We start from the raw sequence: 26586 nt of genomic DNA, 5'->3' as shown, positions 1-26586 counted from the left end.
CTGACCTAGTCTACATTTAAATAGACTCTGGATTTATCCCACATGCATTTATTAATTATTCCAAATGGACTCTTAATATCTCACCCGGCACAGCCAGAAGAGGACTGGTCACCCCTCTGAGCCTGGGTCCTCTCTAGGTTTCTTCCTAAATTTCAGCCTTCTTAGGGAGTTATCTAGCCACTGAAATTCAACACTACTGTTTAAGGCCGGTTGTTACTGTAAAAGCACTTTGTGACAACTTCTGTTGTAAAAAGGGCTTTATAAGTTTGATTGATTGATTGATTGTTCTCCAAGATTAAAACAGAGGGTGGATGAAGGCCAGGGTGTTGTTGGGAGGAAGAAGGGGGTTGTTGGCGGTGTTGTTCTGGTTGGGTCTGAACCTGGCAAGACCAGTCCGGAAGCGCAGTGGGTGAGCGATTCCTCATGGTTGTAATATCCCCTGATTAGCACCATTCGCTCCGTGGTGGCAGGGTGCACCCTGGGCTCAGGATTACTGGGCTCTCCTGGAGGGGAAGCCGTTAGTCATGGATTCCATGAGCTTTTCTCTCGTCTCTGGATGTCTTCACATAAATAAGCCATGGTGACGTCCTATGGCCACGACACACCTCACACAAACTGCGCAACTGGGTCTCCTATTCGGTATGTTCCAAAATCTGAGCCACTATGTAGGACTGTATGTGGAGAGTATGTTATTTCGCTGCATTTATATACTTTGTATGGTATGGACCGGTAGGTAGCGTAGCGATTAGCATCTGACCAGTAACTGAAAGGTGGAGGAATCCAGTGAAATGTAAAATGTAGCAGCCTGTACTGCTCAGTTTTGCAAGCGTACTGTACAAAGTTACCAACCGTGAAGTGCTTCAGAATTGTTTACGAGAAGTTAGATCATTTTCTGGGGAGAGGTAAGATTATTTTGCTCCCTAGAAGTAAGATTATTTTGTGTCCGAGAAGATTATTTTGTCGGGAGAGGGAAGATTATTTTGTTTCCACGACATCAGATTAATTTGTTGGGGGAGGTAAGATTACTTTGTTGGAAGAATTTGGATTATTTTGGATGTTTTCACTCCATGATCTTTCCCTCCTAATACTGTCTTTATTGTTTCAGGTCCGGTCACCCTCCTTGGCAGGTCTCAGTGATGACTCCCGAAAGACCCTAACCTCCTCTGACTTTGACCTTCGCTCTGGTCTCACCCCTGACCCCAGAGTGGAGGGGCTGCTGCGTTTCAATAACCATGAAGACCTTGATAGGTTTAACCAGGAAGCCCGGCAGACGAACCGCCATCCAGAGCTTTTCGCCCTGTACCCACCCGCCGACGAAGTGAGAGACACTCAAATGCACACACTCACACCCACGCACAGTATGTTTCTGGGCAGGTTTGATTTTAATTTAGTGGATGGATCCATGACATTCCTCTGGCATTCCAGGACGATGCAGTTGAGATCCGGCCCATTCCCGAATGTCCCAAGGAGCACGTAGGAGACAGGATCCTCATCCGATGCCAAGCCATCAAGTACGTGAATTCAACTAGCTATCCCAGAATGAAAACTAACTTTGTTTCTAACTCCCTAGCTACCTGTATGTGAGAACCAAGTGTGTGTGTGTGTGTGTGTGTGTGTACAAGGGCACTGGTGTAGCATGGTGATGCCTGGCCGGGGTGCAAGCTGTCCTTACATGCCGCTCCCACCCCGGGAAGAAAAAGGACGATTTGGTATATAAGCATGTGAAGCCGATCCGGGCGTAGAATAACCTCACAGCCGACGTCTGACTAAGATAACTACATAGAACAACACAACATAAAATGACAAAAACATATTTATCATTGGAGCCAGGCAGGACCCACCGCGGCCCATCCCACCCACCCCGGGACCCCCACCCACCCTGGGCACTGGGGCAGCCGCACCCCTGCCCCCCTGATAGTTACGCCCAGTGTAAAAGGGTGTCAGAGAGAGGGGACTGTCACAAAGAGTAATATCATAAACATGGTCACAGAAGGCATCCCCCATAATGAAGCCAAGTTAGAGGAACTTCAAAGTGCCTTTCCAGATCTCTGCTGATGACCCTGTTGGTCACATGATCACAAATCCATCCGGGTCATCGGGATCTAATGACCAATAAAATGGACTTAAATGTACTACTTTTTTAACATGCAACTCTTTCTAAGTATCTCTTTAAGTATTTCTCTCAATTCGTTTTAATTCAATTTGAATGTGAATTTAGTACATGATAGATGTGTTCTCTTTGCCTAAGCAAATAAGAATGATGGAATTAGTTATTTTAGTGATTTTTAAGTAATTCCAAAAGCTTAAAGATAAAACGAAATGTCTTTGTATCTCTATCTATTTCTGTCTTTTTTATCTTGTGTATAATGGTTGTGTTTGTCCTCTCTTAGATTTGAGATTGACATTGAGCCCCTGTTTGCTACCCTGGCCCTGTACGACCTAAGGGAGAAGAAAAAGGTGCATTTCTAAATTTCCTTTTCTTTCTGTTATTTTGTGTTTTTTCATGTCATATTCTTTGGGCTGTTGTATGTTTTACATTGCCTTCATGATGTGATGCTTGAAGTTGTTGGGACGTTAATGCTTGTTAAGGATGTGAGGTAGAATTGTGCCTGGTGTTGACCAATACTAGTGATTCAACAGATTTGTCTAGGTAGGAAGATAACATGGCTCCCACTGGTTTAAGGGCGACTGCATGCACCTTCTTGCCAGTCATTCAGAGGTCCTGAACCTTCGTCATTTACTGCACCACCCACTGTCTGTCTGTCGAGCAACCCTAATGTGATCTATTCAAGCTCAAATAATTTGGCCAAAGCGTGTAGGTTTTAGGTTTAAAGGATGATGCATATGTGCCTCACAGGATCAGAAAGACTGGCCACACTGGACACGCTGCGCTCACTGGCCACACTACACACTGGACACGCTGCGCTCACTGGCCTCACTACACACTGAACACGCTGCGCTCACTGTCCACACTACACACTGGACTCGCTGTGCTCACTGGCCACACTACACACTGAACACGCTGCGCTCACTGTCCACACTACACACTGGACACGCTGTGCTCACTGGACACGCTGCGCTCACTGGCCACACTACACACTGGACATGCTGCGCTCACTTGACACTGCCCTAATTGGCCACACTGTACTCACTGTAAAAACTGGATGCACTGTGCTCGCTGAACACACTGGCCACACTGCGCTAACCGGACACTCTGAACAGACTAGGGCTTCACAAAACTTTTGCCAAATATTTCAATTATGATTATAAATGTAAATCTTTACAGCGTAGATAACATCATGTGGGACAGTGTATCAATGGCATAGCTAACTTGAAACAGACGTCTTCCCATGCAGTAAACATAATAAACAAAGACTAAGTCACACTTAAGGAAATACAAATTATATTGTGCAGGGCTTTCCAGATGGCCTTTATTGTGCAGTCTGTGTCTGACACTTCTGCACTTCATTGAATATACAAATACATAAACTAGGAAAAGCCTACAGGTATTAAACTTGGACGGTACAATGGCCATTTTGGATGAAGGGCCGTGTGTTTTTGATGAGTCATTAAGGCCATGTAGAGGCATCAATTGCCATGATTTCCTTCCACACCCACAGAAGATGATTCTTTCTTGGGTACAAAATGTCAGTTTGGAATCAAGCCAGCAGGTGAATGCCATGCAGCTTTTGACAGCTAGCGGTTTGGATGTTGCACACGTCAATATGGCAATTTGGATCATCATTTGGTGAATCATGCAGCCCTACGGGCCGCACTGCACCAAATGGCGGCGTATCCGTGGTCTCACCACAAGTCCGTGGTCTCACCGCACATCCGTGGTCTCACCGCACATCCATGGTCTCACCGTGCATCCGTGGTCTCACCGCACATCCGTGGTCTCACCACAAATCCGTGGTCTCACCGCACATCCGTGGTCTCACCGCACATCCGTGGTCTCACCGCACATCCGTGGTCTCACCGCACATCCGTGGTCTCACCACACATCCGTGGTCTCACCGCACATCCGTGGTTTTACCGCACATCCGTGGTCTCACCGCACATTCATGGTCTCACCGCACATTCATGGTCTCACTGCATACTGCACAGTGTATCCTGGCTTTGAAGTTTGTGTGGTTATTTCTTTTTTGTAGTGCATTTCCCTTTTATTATGTCCTGCAACTTCTGCATAGCGGTGGACCAGGTCCTGCTATTCTCTGTGATGTCCATCATTGTGTGTTATTGTTGCTATTAAATCAGTATAGGAAGAGGAATAACCCTGTCAACGACTTATGAAGAAGCCTTCAGTTTTGGGCCAGGAGAGAAAAGCATCTACCTTTTCTAACCTATTACAATATGTGAGTCAGCGTGGAACAGAAGGTCTGATTAAACTATTGTCAGTCGGTCAGTCTCTTCTCTCTCGATCTCCATTGCTCTCTGCATCTGTCACTCCAGTTTCAACGCACTTCAAAGCTGTGTTTGGTTTTGTTTTCATTTCACATCTGGGAAATATGCAGCAGATGTTGATATAATTCCTTTTAAAACGTTTCTCTAATCCAGTTGTGTCCTGAACGTCCGACCGGGGCTTCCAGTGCTTTCCCTGGCATGTAGGAAACATTTGTCTAGGGAGGAGGGTTATAATTATCACACAAACATCTCCCACTCTGCTGGGTCATATCAAGCTCAATATGAAGGGCTTTGGAATTCTTTGCTTTTGTTGTTAACTTTTGACCCAGATATCAACCTAACCCATGAAAACCTCTACCGACTCTGGTTCATTATCTGAGAGAGAGAGAGAAGAGGGGGCGGGAGAGGGGGAGGCATAGCAGTCCTGCTGTGACGTGTTGAGGAGTAGTAATGATGTGGAATGGGGAGTTGTTGTCAGTGTGTTCTTAATAGAAACTCACATGACATTTCACACACGCTTTTGTTTGATTTACAACTGCACACCACAAGATAGAACATATAAAATACAGAAGTCACCCGGACTATGTCATATCGTAGTTAATTTGGTTAGAGGTCATTTGTCTCGTTTCCAGTGTCATTTGTGTTGCCTTCGGGCCAATCAAGGGTGGCTACAGCATGGAAATAGTCATTAAACTGGTTCTCAGAATAAGAAAAAGGATCGGCATGCTGTATTGCGCTCCATGATGAAGTCCACAAGTGCCAACGGGTTTGACTGTATCTGCAGTTGGTCCAGTGTACTGTCATTGTAATGGTGATTTGTAGTAGAGCTATTAGCTGGCTGTTGGAGTGGGTTGAACAGCGCTCTTGTCTGCATTCCAGCCTCTATGACATAGGTCAGAATTCTGGAGGACATTGACCAGATGGACTGTATGATGAGGAGAAAGGTCTTAATCCCAGTTACTGAGTGGAATTCATTAGGGCGCACTGTATCAAAACCAGAATGGACAAGTTATGTTTGTCCTGCCTACTTCCTGATGGTCTATCCAGCCGTATGATGTAGGATATGGATAACAAAATGGGCCATATCATTGAATAGGCAAATAAACATTTGTATTAACATTGTGTGTGTGGAATGCAGAGTTGTAATAACATCTTTGAACAGCGTTGTTAGTTGGCTGTCAGGTTTCTAATCTGTGTTCTCAGCGAACAACATTGCAGTCCAAACAGGACAGCTCAATTTAATGTGCAAACCTTCATGCTAGGAAGGTTTGAAAGAGATGAATGGACCCTGTGGTGAACCTGAACACTCTATGTTCCCATTTCTCAGATATCAGAGAACTTCTACTGTGATCTGAACTCGGACCAGTTTAAAGGTTTCCTGAAACCCCACACGCCACAGATTGACCAATCCACACTTTCCAGAGCTGCCATCTTCTCCATCACATACCCCTCACCAGACATCTACCTGGTCATCAAGGTAATACCTCCCCTGTGCACTGACTGACAAATAAAAACAATTTCCTGTTAGGACTGACTCTACTGATATTGGTCCCTCAAAGTAGTTAAGTATTAATCACGGTAGTAGTACATTTTATCTCACCTGGCTATTTTAAGATAAATGCACTAATTGTAAAATAAGATCACCTGCTCAATGACTGAAATGTAAATATGAACTATAGTTGCTGGTCAATCTAAGGTCAAAATAGTACAGTATTACCCAAATGCCTCTGGTAGGTAATGAACAGTATTACCCATGATGCCTCTGTCCATCTGTGTGGTAAGGTAGGTAATGAATAGTATTACCCATGATGCCTCTGGTAGGTAAGGAACAGTATTACCCATGATGCCTCTGTCCATCTGTGTGGTAAGGTAGGTAAGGAATAGTATTACCCATGAGGCCTCTGTCAATCTGTGGTTAGGTTAGTAACTGTCCTGTGTCCAGTGTTATCTTGGTCGGTGACATGTGTCTGTGTTCTGCCTGTGTTCCAGATAGAGAAGGTACTACAACAGGGAGAGATTGGTGACTGTGCTGAACCATACATGGTCATGAAGGAGACTGACTCAGCAAAGGTACAGTGGCATACTCACACACACACACACACACACACACAGGCACACCAGCTATAGGTTGTAATGGTGGTTCCCTGGGTCAGAATAAGGACAAGCTGGAGAAGCTGAAGAGTCAGTCAGAGATGTTCTGCCAGAGACTGGGCCGCTACAGAATGCCTTTCGCCTGGGCCACCGTCAACATCATGAATGTCATCAGCACAGCCACACTGGACCGAGATACGACGGACAGCTCTGACAGCGTCAGCGGTCAGTCAGTGTGTGTCTGTGTGTGTGTGTGTGTGTGTGCGCGTAATCGTGTTGGTATGTGGGACAGTTGGTTTACTAATAACTAATGGCGCCAAGGCTTTCCATTCCTGGAACATCTTAAACCGGCCTTGACTCGGTCCATTTCCCCTCTCTATCCAGGTAAGTCCAGCAGTCTGGAGAAGAGAGGCCAGCTGCCCAGAAGGAACTCTGAGAGGTTCGGTAGCATGGAGGACCAGTGTAACATGTCCGCATTCAAGCCTGCCACCATCACCATCAGCACCTTCTGCAAGCAGGTCTGGACACATGGACTAGAGTGAACGTTGCCCCCACATCCACACGAGTCGCTGCGGCCATATAAGCATTGATGTGCTCAGAGAGTGTCTTTGACAGAATGCTTGACGTTGTTGCTGTCACCTTGAGATCTCATTCTTTGCACACCTCATTCACATTTCATAATGGTTGCTCATAGCTAGCCAGATATCATGCAAGCATTCCCTAGATTCTGCATACTTTGCATCGCATAGCGAGGCTGCATTTTTCCATCTAGTCGGCATCTGTTGACCAGCACAGGAATTTTTACCACAAGAACTAAGAGTTGAGAGTTGCGCTCGGCAATATCTGCCCCAAGCACTACTTTCATGTGTGTTGTTAAAGCGAAAAGCTGAAAGAAATTCTCTGTGTCCATGACCCTCCGTCTTTAAAATTAATTATGAGGGGTTCGAGGACGTCCCCTCTGTCTCTTCAGTTTCGCCCAAAACCGTGTTGTTGTTTTTAGCGCATTACAAATTGTCTTTCAGGATGCACTCTCTTATGCCCGTGTTTGTTTCACTGAACTAGACCCCGTTGTATTTCAGGAAGGGGACCGTCTGAGCGACGAAGACCTGTTTAAGTTCCTGGCGGACATCAAGAGGTTCTCGTCCCTCCAGAGGAGAATTAAAACCATATCAGGTGACTACTTGGCCTGACCTGCATGTCTGTACGTGCTTTTAAACGCCATTCAACCCGACAAGTAATGTCCCAGTTCTAAGAACAGGTTTGCGTCTGTGAGTGTTCCTGTGTTTGTGTTGAAGCGTGACTGGCATGCATTTGAGAACACTGAATGAACCGTTCTGTGTTATTCAGAATGTGGGACACCAACATTTCCATGCATTACTTCCAACTTCTAAGAAGCATCATGTTTTTTTAAACTGCATGGTACCAGTTTATCCTTTTCTCTGTGCTAGGTACAATCCGATTGGACGTCACGCCGGTCCACGACAACCCAGTGGCCAGTCTTTCTACTGAGCTCATCCCGGTCAAGCCAGTGTCCGAGAAGAACCTACGACCCATCAAGGAAGTGTTGGAGTTCCCCTCCAGCGAGGTCTATGTTCCTCACAGCACTTACAGGTGAGCGTGCCCATGAGTCATTGAATGCGACACACACACTTCCAGTCACGCATGCTTGCATGCTTACATGCTCTATGTTCAACGGCGCAGCGGATTGATTTCGCCACAGTGCTAATCTCCTGTAAACTGGTTTGCCAGGTCCATTAGTCCCTCCCCATAACAGCCTCTTTTCTGTCTACGCCAAATTCTATTCCTCTTTACGTGAAGCTTTACACATTTCAGTTCCAGGTTTGTCTGTGCTTAACACAGCTTCGAGGCCCGGGTAGTTTCCGTCAACCTCCTGAAGAGGTTTACTGGTTCCTCCATGAGTATGGTCTGAGACCACCCCCAGTGCTGTTAAAGCTATACCCCTCCCTGCTCACTAGGTCAAGATGGCACCCAGTGGGTCCCGGTCAAACATAAACTATAAAGGGTGTAGTGTGCTGTCTTAGGGAATACAGCCCAAAGGGTGCGTCCCATCTCTAAGGAAAGATTGTAGCATGATTTATAATTTCGCACTAATGCTCAGACCATATTTGCATCATTGGTGAGAGCCCATTGTCCAGGCCCATCCAGTGAACCGTACAATCTCATCAATTTCTGCCTAGCGCACAGTGCCCCCTAGTGGACGTGACTCTAATGTGGACAGGCTCCTCGCCAGCTGACTCTGGGAGCTGCCATTTAACTAGATGCCGTGGATGCCGCGTCCCATTAACGCCTCGTTTCTCCTGAAGTGTGCACTCCAGCGCTATGTCCCACACAGCTACAATGTTCGTTTCATTTTCTGGTTTGGGCTAGCGGGAGCTTACACCAGTTATTCTATTTCCTATCGATTCAGGAACAAGTGTGCACCTTGGAAGAATGAGAGCTAATCTGAGTCCCCCGTATTTCCCTGCTGTGTCTTCTGGGTCTTTGTCTTGTATCACATCGTTAGGTCTTGCCAGTGTGCAGTGTTACACATTCTCCTTCCCTTCTCTCTCTTGCTTGCTCCTTCATTCTCCCTTTCTTTCTCTAATACATTCTTTCCTCCCTCTGCCCCCCCCCCCCTCAGGAACCTGCTCTTTGTGTACCCCCAGCGTCTCAACTTTGTCAACAGGCTGGCTTCAGCAAGGAACATCACTGTTAAAATTCAGTTCATGAGCGGCGAAGACCCCAGCTGTGTGCTGCCTGTGAGACAAACACACACACACACACACAAACACACATACACCAATGCCTTGACAGTGTTTTATTCGACTCTGCTTTTTTTCCCTTGTACCGTAGGTCATTTTTGGAAAATCGAGCGGGCCGGAGTTTGTGCAGGAAGTGTACACCCCAGTCACCTACCATAACAAGCAAGTGGATACAGTTCTACACACTGCATGTTAAATGATCACAAAATGGCAGCAGCATGACGCGCACGATGTTTGCGTTCTCTCTGAACTGTTCTGACTTCCGTGTGTGACGGGGTTTCAGATCTCCAGACTTCTATGAGGAGGTGAAGATATCGCTGCCTGCCAGGCTGACTGAAAGACACCACCTGTTGTTCACTTTCTACCATATCAGCTGTCAGCAGAAACAGAACCAGACGTCCTCTGTTGAGGCCCTCATAGGATACTCTGTAAGTCTGACTCCTGACCCCTGCTCTCTCGTGGCCCTTCATTGATTATGGACATGGGAGTTCAAGTATTCAAGTATCTGAACTGACTCCTGACCCCTGCTTTCTCGTGGCCCTTCATTGATTATGGACCTGGGAGTACAAGTATTGGTGTCTGTCTGTCTATTTAAAAGTAAACTGGTCTTAGATCAGAACTCCTGTTCAGATAAGACACATTTAAACAGGCGGTCCCATTATGATCTTTTGCCCATTTATCTGATTGTTTAAAAGACCGGTTAATGGCAGAATATTTGAATTTGCCTGCCTGTGTAATTGAAGCGTTATAAATACCCTGTTCCATTAACAACAAAACTCCTGACAGGTTCACCAAACGGTAGAGGGCCCTACTTAAATCTGTCCAGTAGAAACTCTGGCTCTTGTTGCGAAGGGAACCATTTGCAACAGAATTGTTGGTAAACATTTTTTTTAAATTGGTCAGGACCATCATGTTATCAGGCCCAATTGGGTCTCAGTACACCCTGGTCTTTTCAGGTATTTCACTATGGATATGCTGTTATTCCATTGAACATGATCCTGGATACATCCGTTCAACCATGTTTATGTATAATCCATAGACACTGTCGCACAATATGTTTGTTGTTGTTGTTGTTGTTCCCTTAATGCTATGTACGGTAAATGTGGATGTCCATAATCACTGTGCTCTATACTGGCTGATTGATGGTCTGTTTCCTGCTGTTGTGCAGTGGTTACCTATACTGAGTACTGACAGACTACAGACTGGTCAGTACTGCCTCCCCATCGCCCTGGACAAACTGCCTGTCAACTACTCACTGCACTCACCTGAGGTAACCATTCATTTGGCCATCAATTAACTGTCTTTCTCAAGAACAGAACAACATAGTTTATTTGTATTTAATGCAGCAACCTTTCAGTCAGTAGGCTGATGCTCAAACCACCAAGGTTTTTTGCCACCCAGCTCATGTAATTGAATATTTGTGTTTTTATATTTTGTTAGATCGTAAAAAAAAAAGATAATTTGTCAAACTCTCTGTCCTTGTCTCTTTCTGCAGAAGATTCCCACTCAGGTTCCCCCAGTCAAGTGGATGGAGAGTCACAAAGGAGTGTTTAACCTAGAGATACAGGCAGTGTCCTCTGTACACACACAGGTGGGTGTATTACACACACATATACACACACACACACACACACACACACACCCACACACACTGTGATTCATATAACTGCTCCACCCTTAACTCCAGGATAACCACTTGGAGCGTTTTTTCACGTTGTGCCACGCTCTGGGGGGCGGAGTAACTTTCCCACTCCGGGTTCGGGAAGAGAAGATTCCGGAGAACAAGCTGGAGCATGAGCTGAAGCTGAGCATCATCTCCCTGTCCTCCTCCAGACTGGAACCTTTGGTCCTCTACCTTCACCTGGTCCTAGATAAACTATTCACCCTCATCATGCAGCCTATGGTCATTGCTGGACAGACAGGTACTTCAATATAGGAAGAGGTCACCTGGTCTTTCAGACAGACAGGTACTTCAATATAGGAAGAGGTCACCTGGTCTTTCAGACAGACTGGTACTTCAATATAGGAAGAGGTCACCTGGTCTTTCAGACAGACTGGTACTTCAGTACATGAAGAGGTCACCTGGTCTTTCAGACAGACTGGTACCTTTATTTTGGGGGGAGGTCACCTGGTCTTTCAGACAGACTGGTACCTTTATTTTGGGGGAGGTCACCTGGTCTTTCAAACAGACACAATGTCTCCTGGGCATTCACATAGACATTTTGACATAGACAGGGAATCAGTTGACAATACCGACTGGTAGTATGAGAGAGTACCTGATATATTTGACCCATTTCATTCACACCCTGTTTGCTTGTGTGTGTGTTTATTCCATAGCCAACCTGGCCCAGATAGCGTTTGAGTCGGTGGTTTCTATCGTCAACAGTCTCCATAACAGCCAGGAGTTGGCCCGTGACCAGCAGGGAAGGAACGGTCTCCTGGCAACGTATCTGTACTGGGTGTTTCGTCTCCCTGACTCTCCCCGGGAGACGCTTAACCCAGGTAGGATCCACCACATGTTGTCATGGCCACGGGACTGTTTTAGACAGTCCCACTATATCCGAACAGCCTTAGGAGCAGAACTGTTCTGCCGAACACTGTGATGCAGTCATCATTAAAACAGGTTAAATGTACCCAATGCGTTTCTATAGAACTGTAGATCGTTAAAACCTCCTTATTCTGTTCACGTGTGTGTGTGTGTCCAGGTCCAGGGGGGGTGGTACCACCTGCCGAGGGCCGTTATAGTACAATGGGGCGGGCCTCAGCCACCCAAGTAGGAAGCATGTTACTACAGTCTCGGATCCGAAGCAGCAGTAACCCCGACATACCAGGTCCACACAGCGCAGAGGACGCCGAGGTCAGAAACATCATGGACGCTAAGGTACTGACAAGTGCAGCCCGGTAGTTTTGTCTTGGTGTCTAAAGACACACCAGCTGACGGCGGTGAGGTTCAAGTTCCTGACCAGCCTGTGGGCGCTGTCCCCCCCCTCAGGGCCAGAACAACCCTGGCAGTCGCATGTCTACCTATGTGGATGTCAGCAGCCACCCGCAGAGCTCCACAGGTGGAACCCGGCCCTCCAATAGAAAGGTAACGCATGCCCCCCCTGTCCTCCCCGCCCACCCCAGAACAGATGTCCTGATCACCTCTGCAATGCCAATAGTCACCAGCGGAGGGCAGGGTGATACTTAGCAGACCAGAACGCAGCATTTCTGTCTGTGTTCTAGCCAAAACACAGACAGTAACAGCAAGTCATGTTTGGGAGGAGGAGGCCACGGTGGAGAACTGGCTGAATAACACAAAGTCATAAGTGATATTGCTATTGTACATTGGTTGTCAGTGTATTCAGAACATAAAAAAATATATAACATCCGTGGTATACCTTCTGATAAACAACAGCCATTCAGTATTTAGTGCTCTAACCAGACTGTTTATAATGCCCTATGATTGGAGCCAGTGTACTCCTCTCTGTGACTTATCTTCATATGGATATTTACGGCCCTGAAGAAAACCACAGTGGCACGTAAAATAGAAGTTGACCGTGTGACTTTGATCTTTGGTTCTATACAATCACAATGACTTAACAGACACAACACTGTGTGTGTGTGCAAGTCTGTGTGCGTGTTTGTGTGTATGCGCATTGTCAAATCAAATCACTCTGCTTTGAAGCCATGTGCGAATAAGACTTGGCCCTTCCCTTTGAAACAGTGTATCTGATTTCACTGACTCTGGTGCTTTGGCTAGCTCTGGTTTGTGTTGGACTGACAACTGTTGGCAGTTGGCACTAACAGTCAATCAGTCAGTCAGTCAGTCTCTCTCCATCTCTGTTCTTCTCTCTCCATGTCTTTCTCTCTCTTTTCAAATTATTTTTAATGGCATGGAAAAACATTTGTTTACAGTACATTGCCAAAGCATGTAGAAAAAATACCTAATAAATTATGAAAATAATAAATAAAATAAAAACTTGTAAACTTTAAGTACAAAAAGTTTCAAAAGGATAAATACCTTTTGAAATATTAAATTATTTGTTATGTACCAAGTTGTAACAATGAGCGCATTCAATTATGTTGGGTTTGCTCCACTGATTCCTCATTTCTTTTGGTGGCATATCACAATTGGGAGTTGTTTTAAAAAAACATTGTGGGGTCAGTGTAATCTGTGGGCAGTGTGTATCTCTAATGTGGTCGTACATTAAAAAATTCATGGAAATTAGGAAGTGCAGCTCAGTTTCCACCTGATTTGTTGGCAGCGTACTCATAGTCTGTCTTGAGCTCTAGATAACAAGCCATGCTCACTGTGTGTACACAATCAATCTTTTTCTTAATTTTGTGTCAGTCACAGTGGTCAGGTATTCTGCCACTTTGTACTCTCTGTTTAAGAATAGGTAGCATTCCAATTTGCGTTGTTTACTTTCCAGTCTTTCAAATAGTTACTGGTTCATTGTCTCATGATTTGTATGAGTCATGGGGCTCTGTGGCGTTCTTTGTTTTGGAACAGTCCCAAGACCAGCTGGCTGATAATGCGTTTTTCCAGGTTAATCTTCTTAGATTAGGGAATATTCTTTCTGTACCTGTCTCTCAGTCTTTCTCTCCAACATGCAGGTTGTATGTTAATAAATCATATGTTAAAACACTAATATAGCGCAGTATGGATGTGATCCATGTGAAGAGTTCTGTGTTCTACATGTTCTATACCAGACACTGGTGTTGTTAGTGACCTGAGGTTCTTGTTGTTGCCCCCAACAGCAATTCCATGAGGAGCTGGCTCTACAGATGGTGGTCAGTACTGGAGTCTGCAGAGAAAACGCATACAAATATGCCTGGTTCTTCTTTGAACTGCTGGTGAGTGGATTCAGTGTAATTATTTGAATGGCAAAACCCTATAGTGGAGGTTCTTCTCCACTACAATTAATGAATGCATGTGTCCGTGTGTCTGTGTGCGTTTAGGTGAAGAGCATGGCCCAGCATGTTTGCCAGCTGGAAAAACATGATGTCCCTCGCAGGAGCCGCTTCTCTGACCGCTTCAAAGATGACATCACCACCATCGTCTCCGTGGTTACCGCTGAGATCGGGACCATCCTGGTCAAACAGCAGAAGGTCAGCATCCGTTTAGGATGATAAACACACGCAAGCCATTTTCATACACTTACTTCATCACATTATGCCAGTGCCAGTATACTGTTGTAATCTTTTTTTCATCTGATATGTTTCCGACCTCATGTTTCTGAGGAGGTGGTTGTCTGGTATTCACTGAAAATATGGAATTGCCTGCTTGTGTTGTTTCTGTTAGGAGTTGGAGCAGGCAGAGAAGGTGAACATCAGCCTGGCCTTCTTCCTGTATGACCTGCTGTCTCTCATGGACCGCGGCTTTGTCTTCATCCTGATCAGAAACTACTGCAACCAGGTCACTCCCTCAATAATCTAGCCTCCCACAGCTACAGCCATTGTTGTTATTACGATTCGCGATAAAACATGGTATTTGCATTGAGGTCGGTACAGCATCACAAAGTACTAATGTAACCAGATTGTGACCATTTCCTAGGATGTAGGTCTGTCTTTGACCGTATCCCAGTCCCTGACCTGTCCTCGACCCTGTGACCTTCCCATAACTCTCTCTGTATTTGGTTATTTCCAGATGTCGGCAAAGAGCGTTTCTGTGCCAGTCTTGATCAGCATGCGACTGGAGTTCCTGCGTATCCTGTGCAGTCACGAGCACTACCTCAACCTTAGCTTGTACTTCAGTAGTCCCGCTTCCGCACCCGCCTCCCCATGCCCATCCATCTCCTCACAGGTCAGTCTGCGTGTCAGTCAAAATGTTATCCACCAGTCCCCAGCAATCACCAGGCTTTAGGATTTGATGTTACGGTGTGGTGTTGTAGAGGAGCATGTGGTGTTGACTGAATTACGGTTGAGTCAAGTGAACTGGTTCTGGTCTTTTTATCTCTCCCTCTCTCCCTCCCTCCCACGTTGCTATCTGCAGAGTTCCAGTTCGTGTAGTTTACAGGAGCAAAGGATTCTTGGGCTGTTTGATCTGTCTCAGGAGTTTAAACAGCAGCACTACCTTACTGGGCTACTACTAACGGAGCTCAGCGCCGCACTGGACATGGAGTCAGAGGGGTCAGTACACACATACACACACACACACACACACACACACATACATACATACGTACATACACACATATACACACATACACACACACACACACATACATATATACACACACACACACACACACACACACATACCTGTGTGCTTATTAGGTATGTGTGTGTAGCGGTAAGGTCCAGAGAAAAGCCATCAACGCCACCTACAGCTTGCTGTGTGCCCACGACCTGGACCATCGCTGTGCCCGGCCTGAGGTCAGAGCCAAGGTGGCCACTCTCTATCTCCCCCTGGTGGGCATCATCATCGACTCCATCAACTACCTGGACTTCACAGGTACTGGCCCGGCCGCATTCCATACGCACCCAGGGACCTTACACGTTGGCCCTTAATGTAGACCGTCGCTAAGGAGTTTGGATTGGTTTGGAACTAAGTCGATTGTAAACTGTGATGAGGGATGGGCAGTTTTGGTTATTATTTGCAGTCTCAACAAAATGTCGCTTCCCACTGGTGGTCAGGGTTCCATACCGTGGGCGACCCATTCAACTGTCTCCCTGTCCACCTCTGTTTCCATTAGTGACTTTTGTTCTGTCTAAATGAAGCGTGAAAATATTTCCCTGTAGTATCCGAGGCTCGGGGAGGTAAAAACAAGACCGGTGGGCCGGACGAAGACCCCGACAACGTCCCGCCCATCAATCAGTCCATCGCCATGGCAATCGCTGGCAACCCCTTCAACACCTTGGCAAGGAATGCCCTGGTTTCCATGGCATCTGTGGTAAGGCTGTAGGGATGTTTCCACAGTTCAGCATCAGTTGGACTTTCTCGATTCACACGCAGGGTTCTTCCTTCAGACCGGGGGGGGGGGGGGGGGGGGGGGGGGGGGGGGGCTAGCTTAATCTTTGTATTATTTTTAATCAACTATAATTTATCAGCATTTCGATTACAGGGGTCAATTCCTTACCTTATACACAGACTAGAGTACCTTACACATAGACTCAAGTACCTTACACATAGACTAGAGTACCTTTATACTTAGACTAGAGTACCTTACACATAGACTAGAGTCCCTTTATACTTAGACTAGAGTACCTTACACATAGACTCAAGTACCTTACACATAGACTAGAGTACCTTACACATAGACTAGAGTACCTTACACATAGACTAGAGTCCCTTTATACTTAGACTAGAGTACCTTACACATAGACTCAAGTACCTTACACATAGACTAGAGTACCTTACACATAGACTCAAGTACCTTACACATAGACTAGAGTACCTTTATACTTAGACTAGAGTACCTTACACATAGACTAGAGTCCCTTTATACTTAGACTAGAGTACCTTACACATAGACTCAAGTACCTTACACATAGACTAGAGTACCTTACACATAGACTAGAGTACCTTTACACTTACACTAGAGTACCTTTACACATAGACTTGAGTACCTTACACATAGACTAGAGTACCTTACACAGACAAGGGTACCTTACACATAGACTAGGGTACCTTATACATAGACTAGAGTACCTTACACATAGACTCGAGTACCTTATACATAAACTAGAGTACCTTACACATAGACTAGATTACCTTACACATAGACTTGAGTACCTTACACATAGACTAGAGTGCCTTACACATAGACTAGAGTACCTTACACATAGACTAGAGTACCTTACACATAGACTTGAGTACCTTACACATAGACTCGAGTACCCTACACATAGACTAGAGTACCTTACAAATAGACTTGAGTACCTTACACATAGACTAGAGTATCTTACACATAGACTAGAGTACCTTACACATAGACTAGAGTACCTTACACATAGACTAGAGTTATGGGTGCTCTGTGTTTTCCTGACTGGCAGTGGTGTCCCTGTCTGTGTATGCAGGTGGGCTGCTGTGCTGTAGACTGATGAGCTGTCCAATGCACACACACACTCAATCCATTCTGAATCTCCAGCTCTGTGTCCCTCTCACACACACACACACACGCACACGTGCGCACACACATGAGCGGCAGATGCTTTATAGGCGGGCATTATAATCATAAGTGAACTGGGCTGTCGCGGTCGACACGCACATCCGTCAAACGTAGCCACGGCAACAGCACCGTAACGACCGGCGAACACAGCCACTTCATCTCCCCTCTCATGGCCTGTCTGTGCCGGATGAATATCTGCCCTATATAGGCTATGTGACGTGCCGACTGTGGTTTCACGCAGCCGTGTGCGGGACACGTCTGAGTTATTGTAGGCCTATCTATGGAATCAGTGAGAAACATTCATCCGTCTCAGAATCTACTACATTGTAATGGAGTCCCACTCTTTGGTAGCAATCAATCACCGCCATGTATGGAGCGTACATCTCTAACTTGGGAATTAGATGGAGCGCGTTTGCACTCAGAAAGGACGACTCGTCAGAAACACGTCAGCTCACGTTGCGCTAAATGTCTGGAGACATCTGTTTCACGCGTTTCCTCTTGTCTACCAGCCTTCCGAGGCAGCGGCCGTCCTCTGTGTGTGTGTGTGGGAGTGTATCTTACGTCGTTCATTCCCCGTCTCCCCTCTGAACCAGTCCGGTAAGGCGGTGGCCACCCTTTCAGCGGAGACCAGCAGGAACCTGCTGGTGTGTTTCCTGTGGGTCATGAAGAACGCTGAGAGGAGTCTGATCCAGCGCTGGACCGTAGACATGCCCCCGGCACAGCTCAACAGGCTGCTGGAGCTCCTCACTATCTGCGTGTCCTGTTTCGAGTACCGGGTAAAGACGTCCGAGCGCTCCCTGCAGCCACTTCACGCGTCGGGGTCGTGAAAAGTCCCTGTTGTTGTTGCTGTTGTATGTTGTTTTAACTGTTTAGGTGTGTGTGTGTGTGTGTGCGCACGGGTTCAGGGCAAACAGAGCAGCGATAAGGTGAGCACTCAGGCCTTACAGAAGTCCCAGCAAGCCAAGATGCAGCTGGAAGACTCCCTGCTGAGAGGCATTGGAGCCCGGGGGGAGATGATGCGGCGGGTCGGAGGTCAGTCCCACCGTCTCTGATTGATCAAATGTAGCTTCAGCCACTGTACACGTCTTCTAAGTATGTCTGCCGAAGCTCTGACTAGCTGAAAAGGGACCCTGGTAGTCTGAGGGGTTCGTTTGGATTATTAGCCGGTGGGGGGTTTTCACTGCCGACCTTTGACCCTGACAGGAAATGACCGTGCAGGGCAGAGAGAGAACCTGCGCTGGAGGAAAGACCTCACCCAGTGGAGGCAGACCAATGAAAAACAGGACAAGTAAGTTTCACACACACACACACACACACACACACACACACACTAGTAGGTTAGGTACATACACTGGACAGGCTGGTAGTCTTGACCCTTTGGAGAAAGCCTATAGAGCTGGATCAAAGTCTCACAATTCTGTCTGTGCCTTTCCCCTCAGAACAAAAGCAGAGCTGGACCAGGAGGCTCTGATCAGTGGGAATCTGGCAACTGAGTCCAATCTCATAGTCCTGGACCTACTGGAGACCATAGTTCAGGTACACATAATGCATTTTAAACAGGATACGCTATTGTACTGGGCCTACATCGTGCTGCCTCCCCAGACCCATTGGCTATTCTCTCGACTGTGGTTGGTGCTCATGACTGTCTGTCTCCCCTGCAGGCTGTCCCATTGGTTGACTGTAAGGACAGTGTCGTGGGCGGAGTGTTGAGGGTGTTGCTTCACTGTCTCACCTGTAATCAGAGTACAACCTTCCTGTGTCACTGCTTCAGCACGCTGAGAGCCCTAGTCGTCAAGGTAGGCCTCCATGGCCTGTACTCACTCTGTCGTGCGTGCGTGTGTGTGTGTGTGTGTGTGTTATGGTGTTAACAGATGTGTGTGTGTGTGTTGCAGTTTGGTGAGCTGTTGTTTGAAGAGGAAGCGGAGCAGTGTGCGGACCTGTGTCAGAAGGTGCTCCAACACTGTAGCAGTTCTGTGGATGGGAACAGAAGTCAGGCCTGCGCAACCCTCTACCTAATCATGAGATACAGCTTCAGCTCAGCCAACGTGAGTACACGCGCACAGTCATACGCACACGCGCACACTCACTCTCTGAATTTGAAATTTCAATAGAAAAGGCTTTATTGGCATGGGAAACATTTGTTTACATTGCCAAAGTGATGTACACACACACAGAAACACACACACACACTCACTCACACACACACACACACACACACACACACTCCCACACGTTCCCTCTCATCATTTTTCCTCCACCACCCAGCTTTAATGTCTTTTCCATGTCTATTTTGAGCTCAGTAGAGAACGTTGCTGAATGATGTGTTACTGGGTACAGGGAGATATGTCAATGTCTAGGCCTGTGTCCTGCCTTTCTATAACGAATGACTGTGTGTGTGTGTGTGTGTGTCTGTGTGTAAAACAGGGTGTGGGAGAGGGAAAGTCAAAAAAGTGAGCTTATCTCCACTGCCTTTAATGGAGAGTGGATGTCCTTTACCTCTGTGTGTTTAAGATGTTTCATATCAGCTCCATAACAGACATGTCAATGTACACAGCATCCTTATTTATCACTCCCAGGTCCTTCATTTGCTCTTTGATTCTATATTCCACCCTTTGCCTTTCAGATTAACATCTGAATAAAACCAGGTTTCTTATTGGACCTGTAGTCTTTGGCTAGTCACTTGTTTTGTTTGCTTGCTAGTCAAAAAAGAACAATGCTATTCCAGAAAGCACATAGAGAAGTGAAGGATGTAAAGAAAGGAATGAAGGAGAGTTTATGATGGATAGTTGGAGTATGGCCATCTGTCAGGCTGACAGAGACTCTGAATGGAGAGACGAAACTGAAAGGGGACGAAGACTGAAAGGGGACGGAGACTGAAAGGGGACGGAGACTGAGGGAGTAGAAGACAGTGACTAAAAAGAGAAAGGAGTGAGGCCATCACTCAAGCTGATGACACACATACACACAGACACAAACATACACGACACCATCAAACAGACAGATGTTTTGGCCCAGTCCTCCATGCTGGGTTTAACAGAATGGGAGATGATTCATTGGTGATTATGTCTCCTCTAATGGGAGATCATTTCCTGCTTTGCTGCTGATGGTGGAGATGGATGGGCTGACATACGCATGTGTCAGGCCCTCTGTTACCTGGATGAGATTGTAGCAACAACTGACCTGAACTAGACAGAAGAGAAGATGGAGAGTCTGAACCAAACACACACTGCCTTGTAGTGCATTCGTACTTAGGACCTGATCGGGTGTAACAATGGATTTGCATCGAATGTCCTGTTTTCCTCGCAACTAACCGTAACCCCTAATTCCATGACTAAAACCCGTACAACTAAATCAAATCCTCAAACTCCGAACCTAAAGCGTCACTTTAACCCTTAAACCTGACCCCTAAGCCAGAAACATCCTATCTAGAAGTGAGGACCGAAGAAAATAAATAATAGCTGTACTTTCCTTGGTTTACTACGCCTGTGAGGAATTCTGGTCCGTATTACAAACGGACCAGGAGAACACTCACAGACACATGGACACAGCGCAGGCTGGCAAGCAGACCACACATACTTATTAGCCAACGTGTGACCCACCAATATCATGTTCTTTCTCTGTGTTTCGTGGATGGGGCCAGCCATGAAGCCGCGACTAGCCTGTTTAACGTCAACCCCCTTCCCCCACCCCCGCAGAACTTCTCCCGGGTGAAGATGCAGGTCACCATGTCTCTGGCCTCCTTGGTGGGGAAGTCGGAGGACTTCCAGGAGGAGTACCTCCGCAGGTCTCTGCGTACCATACTGGCCTACGCCGAGGAAGACATGGAGATGCAGAGCACAGCGCTGCCATCGCAGGTAACAAACTCACACACTCTGAGGGAACGGCGTTCACACACACTGATGTCAGCCACCGCCTACTATCAATATGTGCGTGTGTGTGCTCGTGTGTGTGCATGTGCGTGTGTGTGTGTGTGTGCGCGTGCGTGCGTGTGTGTGTGTGTGCGTGTGTGCACGTGTGTGTGTGTAGGTGGATGAGCTCCTGAGGAACCTGAATAGTATCCTGTCAGACACGGTGAAGATGAGGGAGTTCCAGGAAGATCCAGAGATGCTTATGGACCTCATGTACAGGTACACTCAAACACACGCTCACACACACACTCTTCTGCTGCAGGGCTGTGTGTGTGTTGTGCTCCTGGTTCCTATTTGTCTGTGGTTTGGTTGTTTTCTCCTCTGTTTCTCCTTCACTATGGTGACCATGTGGTAGCAGTTTACTGGAGACATCTGGGTTTGTGCGTGAGTGTGTGTGTGTGTGTGTACACAGTGCTTATACTCTCAGTGCTTGTCATCTGCTTACATTCTGCAAGTATATCCTCCCAGTCCTCCCGGCCAATCAGAATGCACGGTAAAGCAATTGCCGTAGCTGATTTACTAGTACTGCCTCAGGGATAGGGTAAAGCGTTTGATTTTTGAATGAAGCGTAACCCCTCCGCCTCGGCCCAAATCTCCAGGATAGCGAAGGGTTACCAGACGTCTCCTGACCTGAGGTTGACCTGGCTGCACAACATGGCAGAGAAGCACAAGAACAGGAAGTGTTTCACGGAGTCTGCCATGTGTCTGGTCCATGCCGCAGCCTTGGTGGCGGAATACCTGAGCATGTTAGAGGACCATAAGTACCTACCAGTGGGCAGTGTTACCTTTCAGGTGGGTTACCTACACTGTGGACACACACTGTTGATCCTGGCATGTTGGCTGTGGCCACAGGGGGGAGCTATAGCTCAGATCACAATACCATTTATATACTATATTATTGCTCCATTGTTTGGCTTCTGACTTTCGGTTGGTTCTGTAGAACATCTCTCCCAACGTGCTGGAGGAGTCGGCCGTGTCGGATGACATCCTCTCCCCGGATGAGGACGGGGTGTGTTCAGGGCGATACTTCACCACCAGTGGTCTGGTCGGCCTCCTGGAGCAGGCTGCAGAACTCTTCAGTAGCGTATGTCTCCCTCCCCCCTCCCTCCCTTTCTCTCCTCTTCTTTCTCTCTCTCTCTTTGCTTCTCTCTCTTTCCCTGACTCAAATACACACAAAGAAACAAAACTGTTAATAGTTTGTTGTGACAGTGGGTGTTCCTGGTGGGTTTTCATGTCACACACTAAGCAGAAGTGATAAAACAGTAGTTTATTGTGGCAGTGAGTGTTGTTGACATGTTTCCAGGGTGGTCTTTATGAGGCTGTGAATGAGGTGTACAAGATCATCGTGCCTGTCCTGGAGGCTCACAGAGATTTCAGAGAGCTGGCCACCACTCACCAAAAACTCCAGAAAGCTTTTGACAACATAATTCAGAAGGTAGAGACAACATGCCGCATGAACTGCTGTATATTAAGGGCTTCCACTTCCATTTACAATGGCACAGCAACGGGTCACACTTGGGGGATGAGCCGTCTTCCTGTTTACTGTTCCGCAAAAGACGCAATATGTGTTTGTCTTGTGCTCCTAGGGCCAGAAAAGGATGTTTGGGACATATTTCCGGGTGGGTTTTTATGGAGCCAAATTTGGAGACCTGGACGAACGGGAGTTTGTTTACAAGGAGCCTGGGATCACCCACCTGCCAGAGATATCTCATAGACTGGAGGTAACTGGATGAACAAGCAATCATCTATTCATGAGTACTACATCTGTTGCATTTATTTATACGAGTACTGAATCTGTTTGTATGAGTATTGTATTTATTTATGAGTGCTAAATCTGTTCATATGAGTATACTTTTTATTTATATACTTACTTTATGTGTTGTTGTAGAACTTCTACAGTCAGTGTTTTGGAAATTCCCTGGAGATGATCAAGGACTCTACACCAGTAGACAGAAGCAAGCTGGATGCTAACAAGGTACAGTATAACACTGCATCCACACACTGACAATACACCATACACTGCATCCACACACTGACAATACACCACACACTGCATCCACACACTGACAATACACCATACACTACATCCACACACTGACAATACACCACACACTACATCCACACACTGACAATACACCACACACTACATCCACACACTGACAATACACCACACACTACATCCACACACTGACAATAAACCACACACTACATCCACACACTGACAATAAACCACACACTACATCCACACACTGACAATACACCACGCAGTCATCCACACACCACACACTACATCCACACACTGACAATACACCACACAGTCATCCACACACTGAAAACACACCACACACTACATCCACACACTGACAATACACCACGCAGTCATCCACACACTGACAATACACCACACACTACATCCACACACTGACAATACACCACACACTGACAATACACCACACACTGACAATACACCACGCAGTCATCCACACACTGAAAATACACCACACACTACATCCACACACTGACAATACACCACACACTGACAATACACCACACAGTCATCCACACACTGACAATACACCACACAGTCATCCACACACTGACAGTACACAACACAGTCATCCACACACTGACAATACACCACACAGTCATCCACACACTGACACTACACACCACAGTCATCCGCGCACCCTGTGTCACTACTCTGACCTGTGCTGTGTAATGATTGAGAGAACCCCCCCCCCAGGCTTACATCCAGATAACGTACGTGGAGCCCTACTTTGATGACTACGAGATGAAGGACCGCCTGACAAACTTTGAGAAGAACTTCAACCTGCGCCGTTTCATGTACACCACACCCTTCACCAAGGCGGGGCGGCCCCGCGGCGAGCTCAATGAGCAGTACAAGAGGAAGACCATCCTCACCACCATGCACGCCTTCCCGTACGTCAAGACGCGGATCAACGTCATCCAGAAAGAAGAGGTACGTAGGTTCATCTTGCCAGGTTGATTCTCATTAGGCAAGAAAAGACTGTGAGACTGCTCTCTGACCAAATGTGGTTTACGTCTGACATTTTCAATCCCATCCTCAGTTTGACCTGACTCCCATTGAGGTGGCCATTGAGGACATGCAGAAGAAGACCAGGGAGTTAGCGTTAGCCACACACAAGGAGCAACCCGATGCTAAGATGCTCCAGATGCTTCTACAGGGATCTGTGGGAGCCACTGTCAACCAGGTACACCCAGCGACCTGTCCTGCCTCTCTGTTTTACTTCTCTTCCTGTCCAGGTTGGGGAAGACATTGGGAATGGACCAATGAACTGTTGCTGAATTATTGCTGTTACTCATTGACGCAACAAATCAAAACAAAAAGGAGGAAGGCCAACCGAAGTGATTGCATAGCCTATATAGTCTGTGTAGTCTTGTTGTTTTCTCATGAATCCCCCTCTGTAATCTACAGAGGAAACATCCAGTCTAGCGAGTTAACATGATCTATCGCAGGGGGTTAGATGACACATCAAAGAATCCAGTTCACATCTCTGGTACGCCGCCTCGGTTGGTACAGTCAGAACCCTAATTCACAACCTCTCCTTTCATGTCTGCTCTAAACACCGAAACGCCTTTGATCTGACGGCTTACAGCTCCTGTCAAACGTCATCTGAAAGCCAGAGTAATGATGAAGCTACAACATTAGGTCCCCTGCTCTCTGTTGTGTAGCCTAATCTGACAGCAACCTAAGGTTTAACCCGCTGTCTGTATACACAAACTAAAACGTCTACGCTGTCCATAAACAAACACAGCCCTGGGTCTAATCAGCAGAGAGCCACGGTTTCGGTCCGTCTTTCCAGGCCCACGTTTAGCACATCCGTTTAGAGTGCTCGTCAGGGCTTGTTTGCTATGCGCGGTGCGACATGGTACCACATGAGCGTGCTGTGGGTTCGTGATGAACACTTGAATAACAAGATCCCTGAGAGGAAATCAATGGCGAGCCAAATGGCTGCTTGTGGTGACATTAGGCAGACAGAGAGCGCTAATCCGGGTCTGCGTCGTCTGATCTCTTCCTTATGTCCCGGCTGAGCACTACAGCCTTTGGGCACGTTGGCATTATCTCTCACGGCCAGGGGACGTATTCACCTTGTCTTAGGCTACTGAGTTACTGATGAGTTGTTGAACTCTCAAAGCTTTGATGAGGATGCCTGCTCCCCATTTGAGTTGGTCAACGGTGAGGTGAAGGAGATCCATACTGCAATGTTCACATTCTGAAATACTTTGCTCCCTTTCATTTCAAATCATGGTTATTGGACACAGCAAGTGAAAAGAACCGAAGAGTATATGATTTACTGTTTTTTGTTCTGACTTAACAATTTAACTATAATAGTAAAACACAGAGGAAGTAGATTCATACTTAGCCACGCCCTGCCAGATATCTGGGCCGGTATATTAGAGGTCCTCGCGGGGAAGTGACCTGGAGTTGTCCAGCCGCTGCCTCCGATGCACATTTACTGCTGCAGTCTGGGTTCGGATCCAACCTACTGCTTTTTCAGACAGAACTCTATCTTTCACCATTTCCCTGTCTGACAAAGCATAACATGCCTGAAAATATATATAAAGATTTATAAAAAGCAGCAGTCTGACGTGAGGTCAAAGGTTGCCGACAAATGACGAGTGTTCGACATAGCCAACCCATTTCTCCATAGACAACAAATCTGTTATTATATTCCAAATATGGACTACAGGCCATTAGCTGCTGGCAATAAGTCTAATTCCATAAAGAAAACACATTGTACTTAATTTGATCCAATTTCATTCAGATGTGTCTTTTCTGAGCCCAGCTAAGGCCTCTGGGATACAGCCCAAGCTAGTTCTTGCATTGAAACACTCCTGCATATTGCGCCCCATTCCCAGTGTTGAGCACTGGTCAAAGGCAGTGTACTAAATAGGACACGGGGAGCCATTTGAGACCCTATCATTACTAAGCACTCAGTTAGGGAGTAGTTTCCTCTACCGAAAGTGAGGCATTCATCATCCTCACTCATACACTTTCTTTCTCTATTAAATAATTTTTTTCTTGACCTCATTTTCTTCCATTTATCACTCTCTCGTTCTCCCTCTCTCTTTCTGTCTCTCCTTCTCTCTCTAAAGGGACCGCTGGAGGTGGCCCAGGTCTTTTTGAATGAGATCCCTGCGGACCCCAAGCTCTTCCGTCACCACAACAAATTGCGCCTGTGTTTCAAAGAGTTTATCATGAGGTGAGAGCCAAACCAAACACCACAGAGCAACTGCATGGCACGCCAGCCAACGAAGGATGGGAAACATATCACTCACACT

The 26586-nt window shown here is 46.6% G+C and overlaps 1 protein-coding gene across 2 annotated transcripts in view; it reads left to right on the top strand.

Moving 5' to 3' along the window:
- Positions 1–26586, top strand: part of dock8 (dedicator of cytokinesis 8) — a 57827-nt gene that overhangs the window by 26384 nt on the left and 4857 nt on the right. For both annotated transcript variants that reach the window (XM_010876145.4, XM_010876146.5), the window contains 41 exons: positions 1106–1318; positions 1426–1511; positions 2391–2457; positions 5732–5881; positions 6394–6474; positions 6558–6720; positions 6880–7013; positions 7575–7668; positions 7944–8106; positions 9137–9254; positions 9349–9419; positions 9541–9685; positions 10426–10527; positions 10753–10848; positions 10945–11179; positions 11595–11759; positions 11963–12138; positions 12250–12345; positions 14001–14096; positions 14202–14351; positions 14545–14658; positions 14890–15045; positions 15235–15371; positions 15533–15696; positions 15984–16135; positions 17947–18129; positions 18259–18385; positions 18557–18641; positions 18793–18889; positions 19015–19149; positions 19246–19398; positions 21049–21207; positions 21380–21480; positions 21861–22053; positions 22202–22345; positions 22565–22696; positions 22848–22982; positions 23150–23236; positions 24005–24241; positions 24351–24494; positions 26401–26507. In XM_010876145.4, coding sequence (XP_010874447.2) covers positions 1106–1318; positions 1426–1511; positions 2391–2457; positions 5732–5881; positions 6394–6474; positions 6558–6720; positions 6880–7013; positions 7575–7668; positions 7944–8106; positions 9137–9254; positions 9349–9419; positions 9541–9685; positions 10426–10527; positions 10753–10848; positions 10945–11179; positions 11595–11759; positions 11963–12138; positions 12250–12345; positions 14001–14096; positions 14202–14351; positions 14545–14658; positions 14890–15045; positions 15235–15371; positions 15533–15696; positions 15984–16135; positions 17947–18129; positions 18259–18385; positions 18557–18641; positions 18793–18889; positions 19015–19149; positions 19246–19398; positions 21049–21207; positions 21380–21480; positions 21861–22053; positions 22202–22345; positions 22565–22696; positions 22848–22982; positions 23150–23236; positions 24005–24241; positions 24351–24494; positions 26401–26507 — 5543 coding nt within the window. The remainder of the gene's footprint in view (positions 1–1105; positions 1319–1425; positions 1512–2390; positions 2458–5731; positions 5882–6393; positions 6475–6557; positions 6721–6879; positions 7014–7574; positions 7669–7943; positions 8107–9136; positions 9255–9348; positions 9420–9540; positions 9686–10425; positions 10528–10752; positions 10849–10944; positions 11180–11594; positions 11760–11962; positions 12139–12249; positions 12346–14000; positions 14097–14201; positions 14352–14544; positions 14659–14889; positions 15046–15234; positions 15372–15532; positions 15697–15983; positions 16136–17946; positions 18130–18258; positions 18386–18556; positions 18642–18792; positions 18890–19014; positions 19150–19245; positions 19399–21048; positions 21208–21379; positions 21481–21860; positions 22054–22201; positions 22346–22564; positions 22697–22847; positions 22983–23149; positions 23237–24004; positions 24242–24350; positions 24495–26400; positions 26508–26586) is intronic.

This window comes from Esox lucius, chromosome 13, assembly GCF_011004845.1.
Source record: "Esox lucius isolate fEsoLuc1 chromosome 13, fEsoLuc1.pri, whole genome shotgun sequence".
Lineage (NCBI taxonomy): Eukaryota > Metazoa > Chordata > Actinopteri > Esociformes > Esocidae > Esox > Esox lucius.
The sequence above is the reverse complement of the archived record's forward strand: the minus strand, read 5'-3'. Positions and strand labels throughout refer to the sequence as shown.